The 24528-nt window shown below is 42.6% G+C and overlaps 3 protein-coding genes across 8 annotated transcripts; 2 read left to right on the top strand and 1 right to left on the bottom strand.

Annotated features, from left to right (window-relative positions):
- Nucleotides 1-251: 251 nt before the first annotated feature.
- On the top strand, nt 252-8367 carry mief2 (mitochondrial elongation factor 2). 2 transcript variants are annotated; one of them, XM_029503850.1, is made up of 8 exons: nt 252-404; nt 2281-2443; nt 3373-3538; nt 3658-3752; nt 4783-4959; nt 5101-5264; nt 6321-6473; nt 7050-7557. In XM_029503850.1, the coding sequence occupies exons 2-8, from the start codon at nt 2306-2308 to the stop codon at nt 7555-7557; spliced, it is 1401 nt and encodes a 466-aa protein (XP_029359710.1). In that variant the 5' UTR covers nt 252-404; nt 2281-2305. The 2 variants fall into 2 exon arrangements, with proteins under 2 accessions (XP_029359710.1, XP_029359719.1); XM_029503859.1 differs by lacking the exon at nt 252-404 and having other exon boundaries at nt 2306-2443; nt 7050-8367.
- A 660-nt stretch (nt 8368-9027) lies between these two features.
- On the top strand, nt 9028-17741 carry smcr8b (Smith-Magenis syndrome chromosome region, candidate 8b). 4 transcript variants are annotated; one of them, XM_029511502.1, is made up of 6 exons: nt 9028-9565; nt 11364-11776; nt 12019-12788; nt 12922-13368; nt 13639-14134; nt 15888-17741. In XM_029511502.1, exons 1-6 carry the CDS (start codon nt 9380-9382, stop codon nt 16309-16311), a joined length of 2736 nt encoding a protein of 911 aa, XP_029367362.1. In that variant the 5' UTR covers nt 9028-9379; the 3' UTR covers nt 16312-17741. The 4 variants fall into 4 exon arrangements, with proteins under 4 accessions (XP_029367362.1, XP_029367334.1, XP_029367352.1 ...); XM_029511474.1 differs by having other exon boundaries at nt 12907-13365; nt 13633-14134; XM_029511492.1 differs by having other exon boundaries at nt 12925-13365; nt 13633-14134; nt 15888-17740.
- LOC115049369 (uncharacterized) lies at nt 16806-24280 on the bottom strand. 2 transcript variants are annotated; one of them, XM_029511513.1, is made up of 21 exons: nt 24220-24280; nt 23755-23890; nt 23553-23661; nt 23374-23467; nt 22438-22588; nt 22227-22344; nt 21865-21990; nt 21600-21662; nt 21375-21497; nt 21106-21261; nt 20968-21021; nt 20446-20651; nt 20271-20350; nt 19769-19858; nt 19587-19658; nt 19413-19517; nt 19096-19201; nt 18209-18281; nt 18015-18022; nt 17856-17913; nt 16806-17628 (listed from the first exon to the last, which is right to left on the bottom strand). In XM_029511513.1, exons 2-21 carry the CDS (start codon nt 23879-23881, stop codon nt 17619-17621), a joined length of 1929 nt encoding a protein of 642 aa, XP_029367373.1. In that variant the 5' UTR covers nt 23882-23890; nt 24220-24280; the 3' UTR covers nt 16806-17618. The 2 variants fall into 2 exon arrangements, with proteins under 2 accessions (XP_029367373.1, XP_029367382.1); XM_029511522.1 differs by lacking the exon at nt 18015-18022.
- Between the last annotated feature and the right edge of the window lie 248 nt (nt 24281-24528).

Below are 24528 nucleotides of genomic sequence, written 5' to 3'. Positions count from 1 at the left end.
GGCTTAAATTGAGCCATTTCTGTAATGGAAATTCAGCTTGAGGCCAATGACAAACTCAAAATTAAAGTCTAAGAGCCTCGTTTCTATTTTTATTTTTTAATTCATTTACTGAACCACACCTCATTTTTATTTCTTTGAATCTTTGATCTGAAAATAAAATGTATGTCTTAGTTCCGGGTGTCGTCAGTGGGGGCGCTGCTGCACTTTAGCACCCCTGACCGGAATTAGGAAGAAGAAGAAGAAGAAGAAGCGACCGCAGCTGTTAGCTAGCAGGTTGGGCTATATTTAGCCAATGGAAGTGAGCGACAGATAGTACACTTTGATGGAAAAGGGATCAAAATACATTTATGAACACACGCTAATGGTTTGGAGGTAGACTGTCGTGTTCCTCTGCGGACTGAGAGGTAGGTGTTTTCAAAGATACAGTGGAGAGTTAGCTCGGTTAGCGCCGAACGCTAACGTCGCTAACTAACGAGCTAGCCAACTTCTCTAGCTGACGTTAGCTGCTCGCAGGTGTCGGCAGCTGCTCTTTGTGCTTAAAATACCTGACATTAAATCAGCAGGTGGGCAACGTTAGCCGGCTGAATGCACACCAGCCGTGTTGTGTTGCTAACTGCGGTGTTACATATCTCTTCGGACTGTAGCCTCCGAGGTAACACAGCCGAGGAGGCGCCAGCATCACAGCAGGTTCATGTTGACATTGATCTGTGAAGCTGGACATGACATCAGTTCAGCCAGGAGGGTGACAAGTGTCCCAAATTCAAGACCCACTGTAGAGCTGCAGCTACAGACTGCTCTTCATATGAACCATCATATCATAACAGCAAAAAAGCAAAACAAAAACAGTAGTAACTAAATTAACTCCCAGTCCAAGGTGAGGCCTTCACAGGTCTTATTTGGTTCAAGCCAAGATATTCACTCACATATTGAAATATGATTTCTGAATTACTATCTCACTGCCCTTCCTAACAGTAAGAACCAACAGTGTAAGATTCTGATAACACAGAATCTGTGGTACTGAAATATTTTGCTTGCCTTAAGCTGAAACAGGATCTCAAATCTCATTTTGGAAATGCACCATTGTGCAGAATAGAAATGATAAAGAGCACATTTGGTAATAGCATTATAGACTAACTGATCTATATGTTCATCAGTTGCTCCATTTGTTTGCAGTTACAATCAGCTCAGTGTTGAGTAACATCAGTCAACATCAGGTGTCCTTTGCCTGCTTCCTGATGGTAATGTAATTGGTATAAAATAAGAAGATGAACTCTGCTCTGATGCTGAATGTGCCATCTCAGTGCTGCACATGCAGCACACATTTGTTATGCTGAAACTTGATGAGGAAAGTTGTTATAAATTTGACCCAACCAGTGTGACTCTGGATCCGTAAATAGAGCATGTCTCCATTCTTGGGACCCAGTACCTCTGGCAAGGAGAGAAGACATTCACTGTGCTGAAATGGCTCGGAGAAATGCTCTGGTTATTTCTGGGTCTCAGGTGCCAGGAGCTAAATATTATGAGCACAGAGCACATGGTCAGTTTTGTACAAAACAAGAAGAACGTCTGTTGCACACTCTGCACACATACTGTATTGTATATGTCTGTTGTTGATCTCATAAAGAATCAGTTTTCAACTGTGATCAAGTTAAATTGAGAGAAATGTACTGCACAGCGTCACTTTCACATTGCCCTTTATCACAGGCCCTCGAGCCAGAGAGGCAGCTGTTCAGACAATAGGCCTTTTTCACCATCGACATTTTGACATGGCTTTGAAACAAATCCTGGGTGTAATTAATAACATTAAAGATGGCTGTGTTACATTTAGCTGCATGTTTAATGCGACGTAATAAAGCAGAGCCAACTGCTGTTGGAAAGATCTCTTCATAAACTGTGATTTCAATTTTTTTCCTTTTTCTCACACAGAAGCAGCCAGAGAAAGAAGCCAATAGCACAGTACCAACCCTATTTTTATTAGTGGAGCCTCAAAGAAGGTTCATCAGTCAAATCTCCCCATAGATGTCAGCTGGTGTCAGTGAAACCACAGTAAAGGACTCACCTCATTTACCCAGAAATAAACCCATTCAGTGACTTCCTCAGTGTTTCTTGATTTATTAACCGCGTGTGCGTGCACTGAGAAGAGTTTTATGCCAGTTCCTCTAACTTGATAACATTTATGCTGAAGCGCAGCAGCCCACTTTAAGTTCATTCCACCTCTACTGTCTGTCATGTCTTGTGTTACTTTCAGCTCCCTCAAATTTATACATCGTCTCTTCTCAGGGCTAACTCCAAAAAATAGGAAGCAATGAACTTCCAGGGTAGTCGGAGGCGAGGAGAGGATGGCATTGCCATGGTGCTTGACTTCCTGCTGTCTAATGCCCGGCTGGTTCTGGGAGTTGGTGGGGCCGCCCTGCTTGGAATTGCCACACTGGCAGTGAAACGGGTGAGTGTTTTTGAGGTTGTTTGTACCACATCAGTGAGTCGTTCATATGCATTTGCCTCTCAATATGGGGCATTCATCTGTATTTTAGAGAAATGCCTCACTGTCCAAAATCTGACTCGAAATGAAGTTTCTCTACATTTTCCTGAGACAGATAGTTTCCAGTTTTATAGATAATTAGTATTTTAACCAACCATACATTACACTTCAATCCTGCCCACACTTTTAAACCAGCTATGTTTCGTCTGCAAGATTTTTTTGTGACCATTCACCATTCGTGTTATGAAAAGATATTCACACTGAATCAAAGTGTAATTTGTGTGCACCACGGATCATCTCTCCTGTGGTGGCTCTTGCCAGCAGTGTCAGATGAACTGTCAATAATTCTGGACAGCTGCAGAAGAGATGGTTCCAGCTTGTGGTTCAAAATAATTTAAGCCCCTCTCAAAAGCATTCAGTGCAATATATGAGACTGATAGAAACAACCAATGTATTACAGCCACATAATCGATTGCCTTCATCTGTTTGTGTTGTGGGCAGGATAATACAGTTTCAGTGTTGTTTATTAAATTAATGGCAGTTTGGCTGCTGACTCTGAAATCTAATTAAGATAAACTAATATCAATCTAAATGTGGCAGCAAAATGCTCATGGTAATGAACTGCCATCTCCACAAACTATAATTGACCGTAAATAATCATTAGTGTTGGCTGTTTAAAATGGTTTTAAAAATGCTTAGAAGTAACTTGAAATATGTCTTTTGTAGTTATTACAATCTGAAGCTTCTTGAGGCCGAGCTGTTTGTTTTCTGCTTTTTAAGCCTAAATCTGTTTGCCTGCAGGTTAAGGCTGTGCACAGGTACTGTGTATTTGCACAGTGCCTCATCATTTCTGCAGTGCATGTATGACTGTGACGATGAGTGTTTGTGTGTAGTTGATAGAGCGTGCAGGCCGTGCTGCCGACGATGAAAAGGTGGAGCAAAAGATGGCTGAGAGCTGGGAGGAGTTGAGTTTGGTGTCAGCCTCCCCCACACTGCTCAAAAAGGGCATTGAGGGTGTGGTGATGAAACATGTCGCCAAGGCAACCAGACAGCAAAAAGGTATTGAATACATCTCATCCAGCTGAAGTATTTAGAAAAATTACCCACAAAAAGTATCACTAATTGAAAAAAGATGTATAATCAGTGTGACCCTGTGATATTACCTCTGCTTCATTCAGCTGACCTGTGCCAACAACCCCAGATGTCCTCCCTGGAGGCGTCAAAACCGGAGATTAAGTCCAAAAGGCTCCAGCTGTGCGTCCTTAGTTTGCAGGTATACTTTGACACAGCTCTGATCTCTTGAAAACTCAGATTATACATTAAATCTTCCCAGCCGCTGCGAGTCTTCTGCTCAGTGTTGGCTCATTCATTTATGCATGGTTAAAAAAAAAAAAAAAAAAAAAAAGTGTTTTTAAAGCACACTGCTTGGAGGCTATGCATTGTTATTCACTGGTTAGGCTGCAGAGAGCCCCAAGAGCTCTGAATAATCAAAATACAGTGTATTGTGTGGAAGAAGTCAAACAAGCATGAAACTGCTTTGTGCTGCTGTGCAGAACATTCACACGAGCAGAAAGGTTGACAATTGTTCTGTAGTAACTACATGAAATAATTTGTTCAGTAAATGTTAGTAGAGCGGTCGCAAACGCATGACTGGACATGATGGGATTTTCCTTGAGGCAGATTTTATGTTCTATGAACACCTGCACATAGTAATTTCCTTTTCTGCATCTCTAGAAGGAGGAAAGAGGCCAGAGTTGTTTTGAAACAAAGCAGAAAATTTGATATTTCTTGGGCCGAACTTCCTGTTTAAATTAGATTTTTTTTTTTCTGTAAAGACATGTCATGTTCAGCTCCACAGTTCAGATCTCTGTTACTTTTAGGGGCTTTAGTAACTGTTTATGCAGTCATTTTGGCTTTGAAAGCACAGACTGTGGTCATTTAAAAACCACTAAGGTCGTCACACTTGTTTTAAGATTGATTGATCACCTTTTGTAAATTCTTCTTTAACAGCAATGCAGAAAAATGTTGTTCCTCTGCTGATGACACATTTTTCCCTTTGTAGCAAATCAGCAGGCCAAACATCATCGTGGCCTTGCTCTCCAGTGTCATGACTGTGGAGACTTGTTTGGCTTGTTTGGCTTGCTTTGTGATTGGAATTGTTATTTTGGCAGCGCCGTTTTTGAGGCTCTTTGGATGATGCACATCTAACGGTGTGCATCATACAGGTCTTCCTGAACAGTGACTAACTTGGTCTCTAAAGACTTCTCTTGCTGTTTCTTTGGGAAACTGTATCTCTTCTATAGGAACGTCTGCAGCAGTACTATAATGCAAGGGCAGCACTAGCTGCACAGGAGGTTCAGAGGTCTCAGTCTCTTGCTCTGGACATTTGCACTGAGATCCAGGGCTTTCTGCACAGCCGTCACCCCGACATGCCACTGGGAGAAATGAACCTTGGAGGTTCACTACTGGATGACCTGCAGGTGCAATCAGATCCACAAACACACCCCCCAAAAATTATAATTTTTTTGATTGATATAACACTTGTAAGTAATATTTCTTTGGTCCTCTATGATGTTGTTGCTAAGGAAACCATCTGGGTTTGTCCATCGATGTGTGCTTAGGTGGTCAGTGCGGATCACGCGTGCCTGCTGGTGCCTCTAAAGCTGGAAACTTCTCTGTGGAGTCTCATCCCAGGAGAACAAACACTGCTCACACACCCGCTGCACTGGATGGTCCGGCGGGTCAATCTGGAATATTTTCCCAGAGGACGGAGCTACTGGGACAGGTAATCAAACACAGATGAGATTTTGATGCCGCTAAGTGGAGCAAAACAGGCAGCAGGAAATGTTCTTATTTGAGAGGCTGGTAGAAAAGTGTTTTGTTTTTTTTTTTTGTTTTTTTTTTTTAAATGATTGATTATCAAAACTGTCATTCATTAACACTGAATTATTTACTTAAGTAAAGGTGACAGAGGTGACAGGTCAAACTTGCAGAAACCTCATTCCTCTGTAACTGCTTGATACAGTTTTAAATCATGATGGAGCAAGAAAATTCACCAATAAAAGACTTTCTTAATTTCTCTCCCAATCTGAGATTTCAGGAAACCTGGTTGTCACATATCAAACATAACAACCAGATTACCATCCTCCTCTGACCATATCACATCTTTTTTTGCATTTATGCTGCTCTGCACTATACAAGTAAGAAAAATCAGGTATTACCTAATTCAGTATGCCATCCAGCCTCTTGAGGCAGGCCGCATTTATTTCTCACCTCAACTACTGCAATGCCCTTTTAACAGGTCTCCCTTCATGCACAGTGAAACTCTTACGCAAGACAGAGAATGCAGCAGTGCGTCTGGTTTTCGATCACCCTGAAAGGTCACATTTCACTCAGCTGCTCATTGACCTACTCATGGCTGCCCAAATCAAATTCAGGTCACTTATGCTTGTCCTCAGAGTGACTTCTGGGTCTGTCTTGTTGAAATCACTCAGTCTTATCCTCCTCTTCCTCAGCCATTCATTTCCGCCGAGGAATGTCATCTGCACACAAGGCGGTCTGAGTCTAGACTGAGCGTTTCTCCTATTGTGCATTCACATTCACATCACTGCACACTTTCTTATTCAGCACTTTGTGCTCACTTCAAAGTCTGAGTGTTACTGATCGCTTGAAAGTTACTGTAGATAGAAGCATCTGCCAAATGAGTAAATGTAAAGAGTCATACTGCTAATGAGAGCTAATGCGTTTTGATGTTTTAGTTCCTCATTACTGAAGGTGTGGAACAGAAACAGGGTTGGAAAACAAACCAGCTCTCTAAAGTTAGTCTGCCTTTGTCCTGCAGGCACCTGGTGGGAGGTTACCTCTCCGCAGAAGCTGTCGTGAACATGTTTAATAAAGCCATCATGGAAACTGTCAACTGGCCATCAATCAGTGGCACGATGGACTGTGTCGTCAGACCTGTGTTGGGAGGACTGGACCTGAGACTAGAGATCCAGTGAGTGTTTTTAATTTAATAAGCTGTTTTCAGTTGGTTTTCTTGTGTTCATACAACAGCTGTTATGACTTTTTGCAAAAGTAAAATCATATTACCTCAGTTTAAGTGTAAACACTGGCATCCCTGTAGAAAGTACAGATCTGAAAAGTCATTAATACTTCTAAAATAATAGGAGGCCAAGTTCTGCTGCCAAGACACTTTATTTAGAGAAAAGCAGTAATTGTCTTTAGAACCACCTACACTTTCTACATGTAAGACAATGTTTGGCGTTGTCTTACATGTAGAATGTCCATGTTGATGTTCTAGAAAATCATGCCGGGCAATTTGATTTATAAGAAAATAAAGACATGAATAACACAATGTTCCCACAATTTAGATGCCATTAAATGGAAATTAATAAAAATTTAAATTCATAAAAAAACAAACAAATGATAAATAACATGCTTCCTTTTATTTATTTGAACCAATTAATTTGGTCAAGAGACTCAAATGCCATATCATTATGATCTGATTCCACTATTACCCAGCACAAGTTGAAAACCATATGATTCTTGCTGTTCTGTTGTAATCCTTCAGGCCTACAAGTGAAAAAGTGGGAGCAGAAGGCAATGAACCCCTGTTCATCTCCATGTTGCCTGTGCTGAGGGAGGGGGACGTGGCACTGACTGCTCAGCCTGAGCTCACCTCTCCATGGGTCAACGCCTGGCACCTGTCACTCTACCCGTGGGAAACTCAGCGACTGGCTCAGCTCGACACAGCTGATGGCGGATACCGCAGACACATACTCAAAATCCTGAAGGCTGTGTGTAGACTGAACCCTGCGCTGCGGCCGCTCAAAGCTGCCCCTCTGGCCAATCTCATCTTGCACCTCAGTGACAGTGAGAGCGACTGGTCCGAGAGAAGCCTCGAGGTGAGATTTCAGCAGTGTATCACAGAGCTGATTGGCTACCTCGAGCAAGGGGCGTTGCACAGTTACTTCAAACCAGCTGTCAATCTGCTGAGTGGCTTGTCAGAGGACCAAGTGGACCAGATGGGCTTCATGCTCTACTGTGCCGTGTCAGAGCCAGACATACTGCTCATATAGTACTCCACAACACACAGATCAAAGGAGTTTCTCTTATCATCCATGTTGTTTGGTTCAAGGCAAAGATATATTCTTCCCACTGCCTATTCTCCTTCTTTAATTTCTCCATCCCCCATCGTTGAAAGGCCGAAGGGAACAGTTGCAAGCACTAAGTGGCAGGCACCATGAACTGATCTCTGCACTGGAGGAAGAGGAGGGGAAGCTACAAGAAGCATGCAGATGTGGAAGTGATAAGGAGGCTAAAAGAATGGCCCAGAGGAAAGGAGGTGGTTTCAGGAAATGTTTAACAAACATTTGAAATGATGCTTGAAAGATGTGTGTGATGGCAACTTCCCACTCTCACCACAGCCATGGCTGTATTAAAGCTTGTGTGATTATTTATTTTCCACAGGGAGTTAGAGATGGTCAACACAGTCTTCTGAATCTCCTTGGATATAATCTAACTATGCAGAAAAATAACTACCTGTTGAAAAGCACCAGGTTCTGTTGCTGTTCTAATTAAAAACTCTTCAGTGCATCTGAGATGGGCTAGTCGAACTTGCTGTGTATATTTTATCATGCTGAAGGTTGAAGTTTGAAGTTGTTCGTATCTTTAGTCTTCAGTCTGTTGCCAATCTTATTTGGGTAAGCTAAACCTTTAAATTATGTTTAAAGTTGCCTATAAATGTATACAGTTGCTTTTAAATGAGGTATGAATGTGAGCATTTCTTCAGTTGCGTGGGTTTTTTTTTGTTTGTTTTTTGTTTGTTTTTTTTCCCCCCCTTGCTGAGTGAGAGAAATATATATTCTGATTGAACAGTGAAACTGCAATTGAAAAATAAAGCACTTATTTAGATTCAGAATCTCTTTTTTTTTTTTTTTTTAAGAGTTGTAGCTTAAGTTTAGATTGTGATTAAATAATACAGTAATCTGTTATTTTGATTAAAAACACCAAGCAATAGAATATAAATAGTACGTTTTGCAGGTTTCTATTATGTAAACTCATATATATAATATAATATATAATTTTGCAGTCTAGATTGATTGTTGTCCTGCTGTAAAAAAAGAAGGAAGGAAATGTGACTATATATTATTTAGTACAAATTTCTAAAGAATTATGCTCTACAGATTAAACAAACCAAATGATATGGAATAAATCTGGAGATGTCAGACAGATTTATATTCAGATTTGAGAAAATTCATTCCAAAAACACTAAGTGACTCAGGTCCAGTCGGCTTAACCTCTTTTTACACCAGAAAACAGTAAAGCAGGAAGAACTTGTTGCAGTACTGAGTCAGTGAGCCCCCCCAAAAAAGATGATAATCTTACTTTGAAGTTGACCGGAAGTCTTGGTCCTCATGACGCGCCGCGGTCGCAGAGCATGTGAGCGGCGCGGCGCGGCGCGGCAGCGGCAGCGGCAGCTGTCACATGGCAAAGACCGGCGCAGGGAGGTCTGTTCGCCGGCGGAGGAACCGACATTGAGCCGCAAAGTTTGCGAGGAAAGTTGGACCAGAGAGGAAGTGAGTCCCGCTACAAAGGTCGGCCTCCCGCGTGACTGCCGCCCGCCGGCCGCTTTCGCTTCTCCGTGAACTTTCCTGGAAACGCCGCCTGTTTCTGAGACTGCAGGACGCTGAGGACGTTTTTATTTAGTCCAGCTGCGAGAAAGGCTTCGAAAAGTTTCTTTTAACCTGCAGTTTGTTGTTGTTGTTGTTGTTGCTGCTGCAGCTGCCCGGTCTGAACAGCTGACTCACCCACAGAAGGCCGCCCCCCTCTGACCCCCCCGGTGTCTCGGGTAGAGTCCTCCATGGGTGGACCCCCCATCCAGATCCACACCGGCTGAAGATGATCGGGTCACCGGACCTGCTGGCCTTCACCAGCACGGAGGGGTTCGGTGAGACAGAGAAGGACCGGCAGGATCTGAGTCTACCTGAGGACCTGTCCGTCCCCCTGGCCCCCCCGGGCCACCCCTGGACCACCTCGGCTCAGTTCTGCAGAGACTTCATCCTGGTGGCTGAATTCTCAGAGCAGGTCTGTGTGTGAAAATACTCCAAGTTAAAGAACAGAAGTAACAGAGGAAATACTTCAAGTAGCAAAAAGTAAACTTGGTAGTTTTCAGTAAAGTAACTGATGACAGATGACATCATGAGGTGAATAATATTCCTGATGTATTATTTAAAAGCAGCATTTGACAACATCACAACTGGATGTTCGGATTTTGAAAGCAACAAAGCAAAAAGGTTAAAAAGCAGGTAGGTAAAATGATAGACAGCGAAAAGAGGGTCGATAAAAGAAAAAGGGAAGAAAACAATTATAGAAATATTTACAATATGTAGATAAATATATATATATATATATATACTGTGTACACCCTTCACACAGGTCACATAGATAAATATATATTCAGCAGTTTGTGTTTATTTTCTAAATTACAATAATGTTTCATAAAGTAACATAATATAGAAATACAATGAAAAACTGATAGACTGCAGTTTAGTTAATTTCTCCAAACAACATTCTAACTTAATTTTTTATATGAGCTGTTTAACTGTAAAACATCAAGTTCATGAATTTGATCAAATCGAAGGAAGCCGTCAGTATTATAGAAATTTTAAATATGTTTTTGGGTTTCCTTCTGCATTGTTTGGTTGTGTTGCTAAAATTGTAGCTGCAGCTCATTGCGGGTCAGTTTTGTGGGCTATAGTGTCGTAACTGATAGTGAAGTGGACTTTAGACAGGAAGTCTCACTGAGGTAAAGATCTTTCCTGGCAAGACAGACTGAAGAACAAATGACATAAACTTCTCCCAAAACTGTCAGTCAAAAACCTTCACACACAGCAACAAAGTCATTCAGCAATTACAGATATCAGGAGAAATTTCAACACACTGAAACGAAAAAATGTGGCGCATTATAGCAGAAACTTAACTTTTGATGGATCAGATGTGATATGAGGAACTGTCAGAGCTAATCTCTGCTCTAATCTGCTGCTGCAGTCGTTCACACAAAGTCAACAACTTAGAAAATTTAACCCATTTAACGATCATTGATAAGAAATTGTTGCATTATTGTGTAGCTGCCCGACATGAATTACACCACACAAGACATTTTAAACTGAACTAAAACTACAAAGAGGAAGTGGACTGTTGCTGAATGTGAGATGACTAGGAGTGTTCTTTAGATGGTTAATGAGAGTTTACGACATAACACCAACCCAACTATCTAAATATACTGCAATTAGCCATCTCGATAATAAAAGAAAAATGGACAGAGTAAAAAAAAAAAAAAAAAAAACAACCTCATCACAGGTTGCCAGAACTCAAAGTAAAATATCTGTCAGACCACAATCCCAAAAATTCAGTTTACAATGATATAAATAGAAAATACAGAACCCTGCAATGTCCATCTGATGGGCACATAACTTCAGTGATTTGATTATCAATAGTTACATTTTCTGTCTTTGTGGTGCCTTATAGATTTGGGGGATGAAAGAGGATCTGAGCCGCAAATAACAAACGTGTTGTTAAAAGTGCTGCATGAAGAAAATTATTATTATTATAACTATTAATTATTTTCAATGTGGAGAAATTTGAGGTGGCAGATCAAATGTTTTATTTTCTCCTGTCAGCAGCACAAAGGCTCAAAAAGGTTCAGGGGAAAGACGTTTGTGATTGATTTGGTATTTAATGATTAACTGTTAGTGCTGAGTGGTGAATGTCTGAGGATTTCCTCATAAAACCCTTTTTTATAGACTAAAATGGCCATTATTTTGAGCCTCCGGTGAAGGTTTGTATGGTAGTGTGTCTCTTTAAACCTCTGCTGTGTATTCAGGTGGGTCCAAAGCCTGTGCTGACCATACCGGATGACCCCAGAGTGATTGGTACCTTTGACCTCAACCACTTCTCCGTTCGCCTCATGTCTGTGGACTACCAGGCGTCTGGCCCCGTCAACACCACTCACGCCTCTGCCGGCCCCCGTCTCAATTTCAGCGAGGACTCCAAAGTGATCCTGGGAGACTCAGCAGATGATGCTTTTGCATATGTTCAGCACCTGACGCTGTACGACCTGCAGGCCCGCGGCATGGTGCGTCCCTTCTGCATGGCCTACGTGTGTTCGGACCAGGCCAAGCTGATGGAGAACTTCTTAGAGCTGTCGACGTGCTTCTCTCAGGCGTCCGACAGTCTGAAGACGGGAAACAGACAGGCCTTCTCTCTGGAGCTGCAGAGAAAACTGCAAGAACTGGAGTAAGATGAGTATATTGCAATAACTCATACAAAATGTTTGATAATTTAGAAAAAAATATATAATATTTAGTTCAACAGGACTTTTAATTTCATCTCATTTGACTTGTAGTTTACTGTGTTGGTTATTATCGTTGTTGAATATGTGAAGTTGAGTTGAGTGCAGTTGACACCTGGACGACGTGGTCCAGAGTCAGCCAGGCTTCAGGTGTTCACTGAGAAACTATAACACGTCTCTGTTTCAGGTACACACGGTTGACTTTGCAGGAGACTGAAGGTTTGACGGCGGTAAATGGGCTCACAGACGTCAGAGAGAAAGATCGAGACCTTGAAGCTGTAGAGTGTTCGATCCTAAATCACAGAGACCTCCTCCGCCAGGTCACATCCTACCCAAACAGGAAGCTCAAACAGCCTGATTTTCTGCCCTACGACCCAGCTGACTCCCTCACTGATCCTGCTGTGTTACTGCCTCCTGAGCTGAGTCTGTCCACGCCCATCCGCACCTCCACCTCCACCTCCACCTCCCACCGGTCAGAGTACCGTCTGAAGCCACTGGAGGAGCTCTGCAATGCCTACTTCCTCTCCTTAATGAAGGAGCAGCTTGCAGAAACAGAGCGTCGCCTTCGAGGTGACAGGAGCGTGCTGCGAATTGCTCATGTCTCAAGTTCACTGTCCAGGAAGCTCAGGCTCACAAACTTCCTGTTTGAGCTGTGGAGCCCGGAGGAAGAAGAGGATGAGGAGAAGGAGAGCGCCGAGGCGGAGCTGCAGAGTCCGACGAGGAGTAAGGGCGGCGTGGAGATGTTTCCACTGGAGCCCATGAGCCTGGAGTCATTCTGCTCCTGCGTGGAGGAGATCCCAATCAAGCTGGAGGCAGCAGAAGCTGGAACGGTGACCCCTGAATGCAGCGTTGCCATGGAGATGACAGGAAGTGTGAGCAGCGGCGACAGCATTGAAGTCCTCGGGACTGAGAAATCGTATCAGACGCAACACGTGGGCGCTGGATCTGACAGCAAAGGTACGTACTCCAACGCTCTGAGGTCATCAATGGTTGTGTTGCTGTATATTTGTGGTCTCCAGAGGATGACACCTGCTGACTGTTATTCTTACACCATGATGATGTTGTCCAACAACAGATCTCCTCTCTCCAGCAGAGACACCCCTCATGCTGATGGACACCTCTATCAGGCGAACGGCAGCAGATGCAGGGCTCAAAAATGTACGAATCTACGCCAGGCGAGCCAACAGCGAGGACAGCATTGAGGTCCTGAGCACCACCGAGTCCATCTTTCCCGACGACCTCACCGCCATCTCGGAGGAAGACGCAGAGCAGCAGTCACAGAGCAATTACTTTGAAAACGAGCAAGAAACAACGATGGACTGCAAATCTGACGATGCCCTGAAAGAAGAGAAAATACAGAATGTGGACACTCCAGAAAATAAAAATGAGCTGCATGTTCAGAAGGATGACAAACCATCAGAGCCAAAATCAGGCAATGGGAGCGTCCCAATCAAAGAGGAACCGACAGCTGAGAGTTTAAAAAAGAATGAAGTCCTTAAAGACAGCAGTCCCAAGACGACGCCCAAACTACAAGGTAGTTAATATTTCTGCTCCAATATTAAGATCTACTTCTAGATTAATTAGGGCGACGTTGTAAATAAGCTCACTCTGACATCGAGGTGGATCATTAAATGACTCCACTTCTGTAGCTCTCAGTTATACACTAACTGTCAAAGTCACTTTCATTTTGTTTCAAGCACTTTTTTCTCAATCTTTTTTTTCCATTTTCTTTGATGTGCAGACAAGCAGAATAAAATCCTCTCAGGATTCACTTTTCTGAATCTCTGTTTTTCCTTCACAGATAAAGAATCTATGGAGTTGACGGTGAAGCTGTCTGAAGTCCCTCAGGCGGTGCCGTCGGTGCCTGAGCTCCACGTGAACCTGGTCCCTCCTGCTGCCCTGGTGGAGGCCGACCGTTGGTGTCCTCCCTCCGCTCCTCTCAGACTGTTGAGTGTCGACGAAGTGTCTGACTGCGCCAGCTTCACCGGCTCCGACTCCCCCTCTCCCACCCAAAACAGCAAAAGCCACGCCTGTGCAAAGAGGAGAAGGAGAAGGAAGGCTGGACTCAGAGCCCTGAGGTTCCTCAGACAGAACTCGTTCTCCCAGCATGCCGTGTTTTGTCTCCTTAGCGGCCGGCCGCTGGTCATCATCGGAGGAGACATGAGTTTGGTCAGGAAAATGGTGGATGCTCTGAGTCTCTTCCTGCCCGCTCCCGGTCCTGATGGAAACGCCGTGATGGCGTGTTTGTCCACTCCGCTTCAACTGACCGACCTGCTCACCTGGAGACTGATCGGAATACACAGGTACACCATAAAACACGTTCAACACAGAGTCAACACAGAGTCAACAAAGAGTCAACACACAGCCAACACAGAGTCAACACACAGTCAACACACAGTCAACACACAGTCAACAAAGAGCCAACACAGAGTCAACACAGAGTCAACACACAGCCAACACAGAGTCAACACACAGTCAACACAGAGTCAACACACAGTCAACACAGAGTCAACACACAGCCAACACAGAGTCAACAAAGAGCCAACACAGAGTCAACACAGAGTCAACACACAGCCAACACAGAGTCAACACACAGTCAACACAGAGTTAACACACAGTCAACACACAGTCAACACAGAGTCAACACAGAGTCAACACACGGCCAACACACAGTCAACACATAGTGTGTTGGCTGTGTGTTGGCTCTTTGACTCTGTGTTGACTCTTTGTTGACTCTTTGTTGACTCTGTGTTGGCTGTGTGTTGACTCTTTGTTGACTCTTTGTTGACTCTGTGTTGGCTGTGTGTTGACTCTTTGTTGACTGTGTGTTGACTCTGTGTTGACTCTGTGTTGACTCTTTGTTGACTCTGTGTTGGCTGTGTGTTGACTCTTTGTTGACTGTGTGTTGGCTCTGTTTTGACTGTGTGTTGACTCTTTGTTGACTGTGTGTTGACTCTTTGTTGACTGTGTGTTGACTCTGTTTTGACTGTGTGTTGACTCTTTGTTGACTGTGTGTTGACTCTGTTTTGACTGTGTGTTGACTCTTTGTTGACTGTGTGTTGACTCTTTGTTGACTGTGTGTTGACTCTGTGTTGACTGTGTGTTGGCTCTTTGACTCTGTGTTGACTCTTTGTTGACTGTGTGTTGGCTCTGTTTTGACAGTGTGTTGACTCTGTGTTGACTGTGTGTTGACTGTGTGTTGACTGTGTGTTGACTCTTTGTTAACTCTGTGTTGGCTCTGTTTTGACTGTGTGTTGACTGTGTGTTGACTCTGTGTTGACTCTGTGTTGACTGTGTGTTGACTGTGTGTTGACTCTTTGTTAACTCTGTGTTGGCTCTGTTTTGACTGTGTGTTGACTGTGTGTTGACTCTTTGTTAACTCTGTGTTGACTCTGTGTTGACTGTGTGTTGGCTCTTTGACTCTGTGTTGACTCTTTGTTGACTGTGTGTTGGCTCTGTTTTGACAGTGTGTTGACTCTGTGTTGACTGTGTGTTGACTGTGTGTTGACTGTGTGTTGACTCTTTGTTAACTCTGTGTTGGCTCTGTTTTGACTGTGTGTTGACTGTGTGTTGACTCTGTGTTGACTGTGTGTTGACTGTGTGTTGACTCTTTGTTAACTCTGTGTTGACTCTGTGTTGACTGTGTGTTGGCTCTTTGACTCTGTGTTGACTCTTTGTTGACTGTGTGTTGGCTCTGTTTTGACAGTGTGTTGACTCTGTGTTGACTGTGTGTTGACTGTGTGTTGACTGTGTGTTGACTCTTTGTTAACTCTGTGTTGGCTCTGTTTTGACTGTGTGTTGGCTCTTTGTTGACTCTGTGTTGACTCTGTGTTGACTGTGTGTTGACTGTGTGTTGACTCTTTGTTAACTCTGTGTTGGCTCTGTTTTGACTGTGTGTTGACTGTGTGTTGACTCTGTGTTGACTCTGTGTTGGCTGGCTGACATTGACTGGCATAGCCTGAAATGAAAAGTAACACTGAAGTGAGTCAGGACTTTTTGCTTTTTGTAAAAAAAAATATGGCACAAGTTTAGAATAACATCTTCCTTCTGGACCAGATCTCCTTCCAGCTCCTCCATCATTCACTCTTTGATGCGCTACAGTCGCTATCTGGCCCAGCTGGACCTGGACCAGAGGACTCTGCGCTGCCCGTCGTACTCCGGCTCTCTTGTCGGCAGACTCGCCAATCCTCACACCGGCATCAGCCGAGGCATCACCTACCTGCTGCACCTGGAGAGCAGCCTGACAGCGCTGGCCAATCAGGCTCTGCTCTGCACGTTCAATCGCACTGCTGGAGGGAAGGACGACGCAGAAAGGGCGGGGTTTCCGTTCGCACGAGGATTCTGCAGCAGTGAAAGTGATTTCAGAGTGATGAGCTTCCTCTCTGACCTCATCAAACGGCGCCACGCAGGATGTGGACCGCCAGTTTTAAGATTCTCCTACAGCTCAGTGCTGCTCCACAGAAATACACAACCGACGTAGAGAGAAGACCCCGAAAGAGAACAAGATTCTCATCCTTCACTTCTGACTGGAGCAGGTTAAACATCACCTGCTGATGTGAAAATCAGACAGCTTTTTAGGTTTAGTGTGTGCATGATCCATCATCTATCTCTGGATCACCGAACATTAGTGGCACCATCTTTAGATGCTGGCAGGTGCTACAACTAGAAGTACTGTATGTTTGATTTATTGGTTTTAAACTCACTGGATCACACACGGATTCTTTGTGCTTTAAGATAATTGAGCCACAGAGTGTACAATTTAAACAGGCAAAGGAAACCAGATCTAGATCGTAGATCTGACTGCACTGAGAGTGAAGGCGAGGTATCAAGGCAGACATGTTGGACTTAAATGATTTAGTTTTCCTTTACTTTTGTAAAAACCAGCTGAGCTGCAGGTCAAATGCGTCTTTTCTGGATTTACCATCATGGCTGTTGTTGCATACAGAACACTCCCTCCGGCACATACTGGTAAAATTAGATTTTAATATTTAACTGTGGTGGGAATGTTACAAATTTGGCACTTTAAAAGGACAGTGGCTGTAGAAGTCAGTGAATACAGGTGTGGTTGAATGGTTGAAAGTTCTTCACAGTTGATGCTCTTGACTTGAATCCATGTTGTCATAGTAATCCTTCATTTCAGACCTTTCTGACATCCACAATTTTTAAAAAGTTTTTATGTTTCTTATTTAATTCATTCATACAAAATACAAACAATAGAAAACTTGTATTGTTATAGATTAAGACTGATGTGACTGACACTGAAGTAGATTGATTTTAAACCTTTGAATGTTTGTGCACTGCAGCCAAAAGGGAGCAACAGCCTCCCGCTGCCAAATACTGTACTTATTATTTCAATGATACAAATATGAGCCGATTTTAGCTTTTGTGTATATTTACTCTGAAAATAAAATCATTTTACACTGGAACTCAACATTTAAAGCAATAATTCATCGAGCCAGAGCAAATCATAATCTCCATTTCTATTATGTGTTTCAAACTGGTTCAGTTTTTCTATTTATTATAACTTATACATCTTGGCCTCAGATGCAATAAAAAAGCATTACACAGACTTTTTCCCAGAAAAGAATGGACTACTATCATAAGAAAAAAAAAAAATACCAGTGCAGGGTTAAACTTGAATCCAATTCAGACCAAGCTGTTAGTAGCCAAGTAGTGTGTTTATGGACGTTATTCTGAGCAGGTTTATTGGGGTCTGCAAAAGCGAAGCAGCAACAAAGTGATCTCTGTGGTTCAGGACTTTGAGCCCGAGAGGAGCATCAACCGGCGTCAGGAAAAACTGTAACCAACAAGGAGGACAAATATTTATAAAGGCTCTTCAACACTCATAAATTTCTGCTTTACAATTCAATGAATTCTGTTCATATTCTCAAACTGTATATACATATACATCGCCAATTGGCTTAAAAAAAAAATAAAAAGACATCACAGGCTTTCAGACCCGTGTGTTCTGAAGAAAAGCAAAAAACGGAGGACTGAAAAGCTGTTGAGAGTGAAAGGACTTACAGCTGATTCTGTGACACAGCTTTCGACAGGTTTAGATGGAGTTCAGCTGGTGGACTGCCTGTGGACCAAACAGACACAGAATGGTTATAAATAAATCAAACAACCCTGCAGGAATGGCCCACCGCAGGAATGATCCACCACAGGTGACGGGAAACTTACAGTAGGTGCTGATCACCACATCAGGAGAGGACATGGAAAAAGAATCAACAGATCAAATTCACTGCCTTTCTCTACCTTTAACATCCTCCAATTTGAGAAGAGAAAAAAAACCAAAAGCAAAACACAGCTCATATATTTCATAGCTCTAAATACTGCTTTTATTTGCAGCAGGTTAGAAATGAAATGTGACTTACTGGTCCCAGCTCTCTGTTGAAGAAGACAGAGTGGATATGATGGACTGAAGGAAGGATAATGATTCATTGCTATCTGTCAGAAACACAAACAAACATACACTTTGTTATGGGACATCGCAGCTCAAATCTTCTGTCGCTATAGAGCAACAGGCTGATGTGTGAACGCTTGTTTTGGGAGCTATTTGTATGTAAAACCTGCTTCTGATCTGTTTGAAATAAGAGTCAGTGTGAAGACAACGACCCCGAGAGCCTCACGGTGTGTTAAAGATCTGGACTGTGAGTCATTTCTAAGGTGGTGTGACTTAAGAGTGAAGCTAAATTCAGTGGCAGAGGAGGAAATATCTCATGTTTACAGCTGGAAGGTTCGTGTCACCAGATCAGTTGTGTAAGGAGTGTCAGAATAAAATAAAATAAATGACACCACAAACTTTATAGTCGGGACACTGAACGATGATCTCTGATGAGTGTGACGTTTTTATATTTGTTTGGTTTTCAGTCACGTCCATATTATTCATCAGAGGATTAAAATGACTTTATGACTTTTGGAAGGTAACATGAAAAATTGTAACGACAAAATTTACTTTGATGGGACATAAATCAACTGCGTACTAAATGCTGTGTGAAGCGGCTTCGATCATAAAGCAAATCAGACATTTATGAGTCACAGATACTTCAGGCACTTCCTGTCAGGTCAGCTGAAGCTTTTGGGCTGTTTTACATGAGTGCTTTATAAAAAGAGATAAATATAGAAGAAAAAGAAAATGTGGAAATATAAAGAGACAGATACAAAATGCTTCCACATTTATAGTTTGTTTCTATATTTGACTCCACAGCTAATAGATGAAGAGTTGAGTTCGCTGATTCATTATGTAGAGTTGCCCACTCACCTGCTGTGTTCTCCATCTCCTGCCTGACTTCCTGCAGGAAGCAGTTAAAGCGTTGTGTGTTGGAGGACAAACTGTCGCTCAGCCAGCTGAGAGCCCACACATTCTCCTGACAGACAGAATAAAAACTTTTACATCCTCATTTCAGCTTCATGGATCATCTGGACCAATTTCCCAGAAAGGTGAGGTGAGAAAAAGGTTTGTATTCAACTTGGGTTCTTGGCAGAGCAACACGAGGTTGAAACTGAGACTGAGAGGTCATCAAGTTAGCTCTTTAGATTTAATGTCCACAAACAGATGGAGAGAAAGAGACTAAATACCTGGTAGGTGTGGAGCACGGGGAGTGCTGGTCTCAGAGGACCACTGAGGATCCTCAGACCTAAAGCGCCTGTTACCAACAGTAATAAGGCCTGATCTGGGTACTCCTGGAAATACAAACAGTTTAATACCACATGACTGCTGCTGACTGAGGATGATGGTTTACACACACTTACCTCCTGGAACAACCGAGGAATCTGTATGTTCTGCTCCGAGTGCAGTATCGACTTCACCACATCTTTTGCTTCCTGAAGTCCAGACACACATGAAAGTGAAGCCACGCATTCAAGACAGACCGACATTTGAGAAGAAAAAAAAAAAAAAAAAACTGATTTGGAAATAAACTATAAAAACGTACATGTAGAAACTTCGGGCTTGGTGCAGGTAGAGCAGTGAGTGAACCACACGGAGATTTGACAGTAGTGAGTAAACGGGTCCAACACTGAGACTGGATCAGAAAAATATCAGATAAAAGTTGGATAATGTTACTCTAAGCCAGATGTGTGTCATGTTGTTTATATACAGATGTGCTGCCAGATCAGCTTCAGTGCTCTTTAGTTTTGATTCTGCAAACGCTGATTCCACTGGAGGATGAACACTGAAAGAGAGCTGCCGTTTAACACATCAGTCGAAAATCCAACTGGTCTAAGATCTTACAACGTTAAAGACCTCCGCATATTTCACATCATTTCCATTCAGTCCTGTGTGTGGGAGCAGCGTCATCCTGCGTCATCTTTAAGGTTGGTTTAAGGTGTAACAGGCCCTTTGTAATTTGTTTAAAGCATTGAGTAAATACGGTGAAATTTTAATGAAAGGACAAAGATCTCCAAAAGGAGCAGTGATGCTGGTTGTGCACCTACATCAGTGAAGACACCCGGGCTGCATCTCTGAACCCGGAGAGCAAACTTCACCAGCTCAGCACGTTTTAGTGGGGTAGCACCTACAGAGAAGAGAGTTATCGCCCATAAGGAACCGTTCTGAGTGAAAATCTTGACGCTATAATACACATCCATCTGTCTTCATTATTTGGCTGACCTTTGATTGGCTCCCATGGTGCATCAGAATGGCACAGCTCGGCCGGCTGAGTGACGATCAGCTTTGGTGCTGTTGCTGTTTTAAAGATGCGGAAATAGAAAAGGAAGACGGCCGGAGACAGGCAGGGGAAGAAACTGTTGCAAGCTGACATGAGGTCGCCCTCTTTACACATAAAGAAAGGGATGAGGTCCTTAACCTGCTGGAAGCTGCCGGAGATGTAAACAACAACTGATTAGTTAAATGAGATTTATGTAATGAGATTTTAATCTAGTTTCTAGATGTTCATTTACTAATTTATTTTCATTATCAGTTCATCTCTTAATATTTTTTATTGAGTTGGTCGGTAAAATATAAACAAATAGAGACATTTGATCAGAAGTTCCCAGAGGCTGTTGTAGATACTCAGCTCACTATCACAGAAGGAACTAAGAAGATATTTAGATTTAAGAAGCTGGAAATGTTCCTTAAACACTTTTTGCTGTACAGAAACAGAGGGAAGGACCAAAACACAGAAGCACTCACAGTGCAGAGCCATCTGTCTGGACCACACGCAGGTAGCGACACAACTCTCTGTACCTACAGATGACACAGCGCACATGTTAAATGTGTGTGTGTGAGTACAGTATGCAGTACAGGACAGTGTCTAAATCCACACAGTACCTGTGCTGTCGCTGCAGCAGCTCTGTTCTCAGTATAACGACAGAAAGCAATTCATTCAGGATGTCCTTCTTTCCTTTTTCTTTGCGAAAGCCACACACATTCTGCCCCTTCAGCACAGACACCAGCAGGACATCCTTCCAGGGTCGAACACACAAGCTGCAGTGTGTAGGTACACACACAAACGGTTGGAATAAAACACAAAAAGACTGTAATGAGCAACTTTGTGTCACAGTCAAGCTCCTGCAAACTACGGTCACAGCTGAACACACCTGTTCTTCATGTTCCGCAGCTCAGCAGGCAAATAAAGTCTTTTAAAAAAATCTTGTAGTTTCTGGATGAACTCTGGAGAGAAATCTGACATCACCATCTGCCTCTGCACTGATGTTACGACCCTGAAGACACACAAATGCACATGGAAAGAGGAGAAGGAGCTGCTAAAAAATACAGGTGAAGTAAATATGGATGCTACAAAACTTTGATTTGTGTGTGTTTACCTGTGCAGCAACGTGGCTTTAGCCATGTCAACGTTGGCAAAGGCTGACTGTAATACAAGACCTCTGCGGAAAAACCACATCAACAAGGAAAATAAATATACAGAAACTGCTAACTAGAACCAAAGTATGAATATAGAACTGGATGTGTTATTTCAATTTCCCCATTATGGGATGAATAAATTAGAATTGGTTGTGCTTCTTTCTATATATACACTCACTGTATATATGTGTGTGTGTGTGTGTGTGTGTGTGTGTGTGTGTGTACCCCGAGGGTTGAAAATGTGTCAGAAAGTTTTCAGTGGCTCCTAGTCTCAATATGGCAGCAGCTCTGTCATCCAGCGTGTCTGCTTTGTTCAGGAATGACGACACAAACTCGTAGACGGGGGTGTAACTGGGAAAAATGGACATCAGATTTCATGTCTTACTAAGGTTAGCAGTCAAAATGAACAGGAAAGGTGTTAATGATTATTTTTGTCACAAGTTTGGATCAAATTGGTCTCTGCTCGGTCCCTCAACTCCAAATGAAAGCACCCTGTAAATTCTTTTTTTTTGTTAATCATAACAATGCCAAACTTTGACAAATGGATGCCAATTATATTTATAATTGCAGCTCTGCTCATAACTCACTCATAGATGTGACTCTGCTGGTTGGAACACTTAAGTCCATAATCCTGTAACGTGTTCCCCTTGGTGAAGGCTAACAACCGTGTAGAGAGCTCTTGTTTGAAGGTTTGCAGCATCATCTCTGGGCGAGAGATAAGACAAATTAAAGTGCAGTGAGATAACGTGTAATTTCAGCCACCAGAGAGTTTCTCCCAAACATGACGACAGCGAGCACCTGCTTGTCGGAGGTGAATGTCTATCTCAGACAGAGTGAGTTGAAATGCCTTGAGCCCTCCCAGGAGTTCACCATTTCTCAGGTTGTTCCAGAATTCACTCCTTTTGTGGCTGTTGCAGTGACAGATGCCGCTGTGACACCACAATACACACTGAATACAAACACACACACACACACACACACACACACACACACACACACACACACACAAGACAACAATGTGAGAAACAGAAATCATTTGCATTGAGTGTTTTTGTTTCATGCAGCTGATTCACTCTTTAGCAGTTACTTCAGATGCATCAGACACAGGTTAGTTGGAAATGAAATGCTGTGTAAGTTAAAAAAAAAAAAAAAAAGAACAGAACAAAAAGTGAAAATCTTATTCAACATCATCATTGTGCAGCCTTTTATGTTCAGATTCAGAGACGTTACTGGGAATCACACAGTTACTGTTGTGACAGCTACTGACAACACTGAAACAGCATTATTTAACTGTAACATAAGTATCTATATATATAAAAAAAAAAAGACTCTAAAAGGTTTTTCTAATGTGATAATATTGAAAGTTATGTTTCATTTATTTAGACTTAAAAAAATAAATATGAATACTGTAAAAAAGAAAATAAAATAAATAAAATAAACATTATAGAAATTGGAGCCCTTTATGAGTTGGGTTGTACTGTAAAGGTGCAACTGGTAGAGTAATTCTACTATAGCTTAGTGTCTTCTAATACCTCAGCAACATTTCACTGTCAAATCAAAAGAAGACGAGTGACAAAAGCAACACGTGAGGTAAAATGTTTGTGGTGATGGTTAACTGGTACCAACTGTGTTTGGTGAGCTTGACTAGACTTCACTCCGTCATGTGTACAGTCTACTGACGGTGTGGCAACTCAAGCTGGAACCAGCACATTTCCAGACTGCGTCAACACGTACCGCTGACGCCAGCTTGTCACAGATGTAGCAGAAGCACTGATCACACATGAGCTGGTTATCTGCTACTGGAGCGTTGAGCTCACAGTCTGTAGGCCTGAGTGGGACAGAGGAGGAGCAGTGAGACCATCTCTAATGGAGGTTTATCAGCGTTTCCAGACATGTGTGCTGATTGTACTCACGTGAAAGGATGTATGGGGCAGTCGTAACGTGCATGAGGCAGCACCTCAGCTCGGCGGGAGAAGGTCACAACCAGATCTTCATCCAAAACCACCGGAGGCAGCTCAAAATCTGAAACACAGAGAAGAAGCAGGCTGTCACTCTTTACAGCCTTCAGCCTCTCCCACTCAGGGCTGCGGCGTGAATAAACCCTGCAGTTATCACCTTTCTTCACGTCCTCAGCCTCCACAATGTACACCGAAGGCTCACTGCATGACAAGCCAAGTTCATCCTCATCTTCATCATCACTGAGGATGATGATGACGTCCTCACTGTCTCCCGTGGAGCACATCAGAAAAGTCTGTAGGACGAAAGCAGGACAATTAAAAACATGTCAGTCTGATTTTTGAGTCTCCGGGCTCACGTATAGTTCTTAGGTGAGAACTCGGCAGGCTTGTGTTTAAATTTAATGCAACTTTCACTTTCATTTCAGAAATCAGCTATTTCTTTTTAATCCAAAACAAAAAAAAACAAAACAGGAAGTTTTAATGTTTCCAGCTGTCGCTGTTCGTGTCAACAGGAAAACATTTCCTGCTTCTACTTTAGCGACAAAGTCTGGAAGCGTAAGTTTGGTTGGATGATCCCGGTAAATGCCTGTTTTTGTTTTGTGAGCAGAGAGGATTTTCTTACCTTTGGTATCCGTAACTTTAAAATAAAAACTGCTCTTTCGCGCCCGGAATCTCAAATCTGATGGAACCGGATATGACGCGTTTTCTTCTTCGTCTCCTTAATTTAAGCAGATTATAAATACGCCACCCGCCACCCACCGGTCAGGTGTGTTATTACACTACATTATCTTACATTTTATTTCACCTTCTTTTATATTTTCTTTTTACCATCTGCGGGAAATATTCTTAAATTTCATAATCAAAAGTGTTTTCCTGCCAAGGCTTTTGGCATTACAATAATAATTTATGATAAATCAATAAAACAAATCAG

This window comes from Echeneis naucrates, chromosome 1 (assembly GCF_900963305.1).
Source record: "Echeneis naucrates chromosome 1, fEcheNa1.1, whole genome shotgun sequence".
In the NCBI taxonomy this organism is placed as follows: Eukaryota; Metazoa; Chordata; class Actinopteri; order Carangiformes; family Echeneidae; genus Echeneis; species Echeneis naucrates.
The sequence above is the reverse complement of the archived record's forward strand: the minus strand, read 5'-3'. Positions and strand labels throughout refer to the sequence as shown.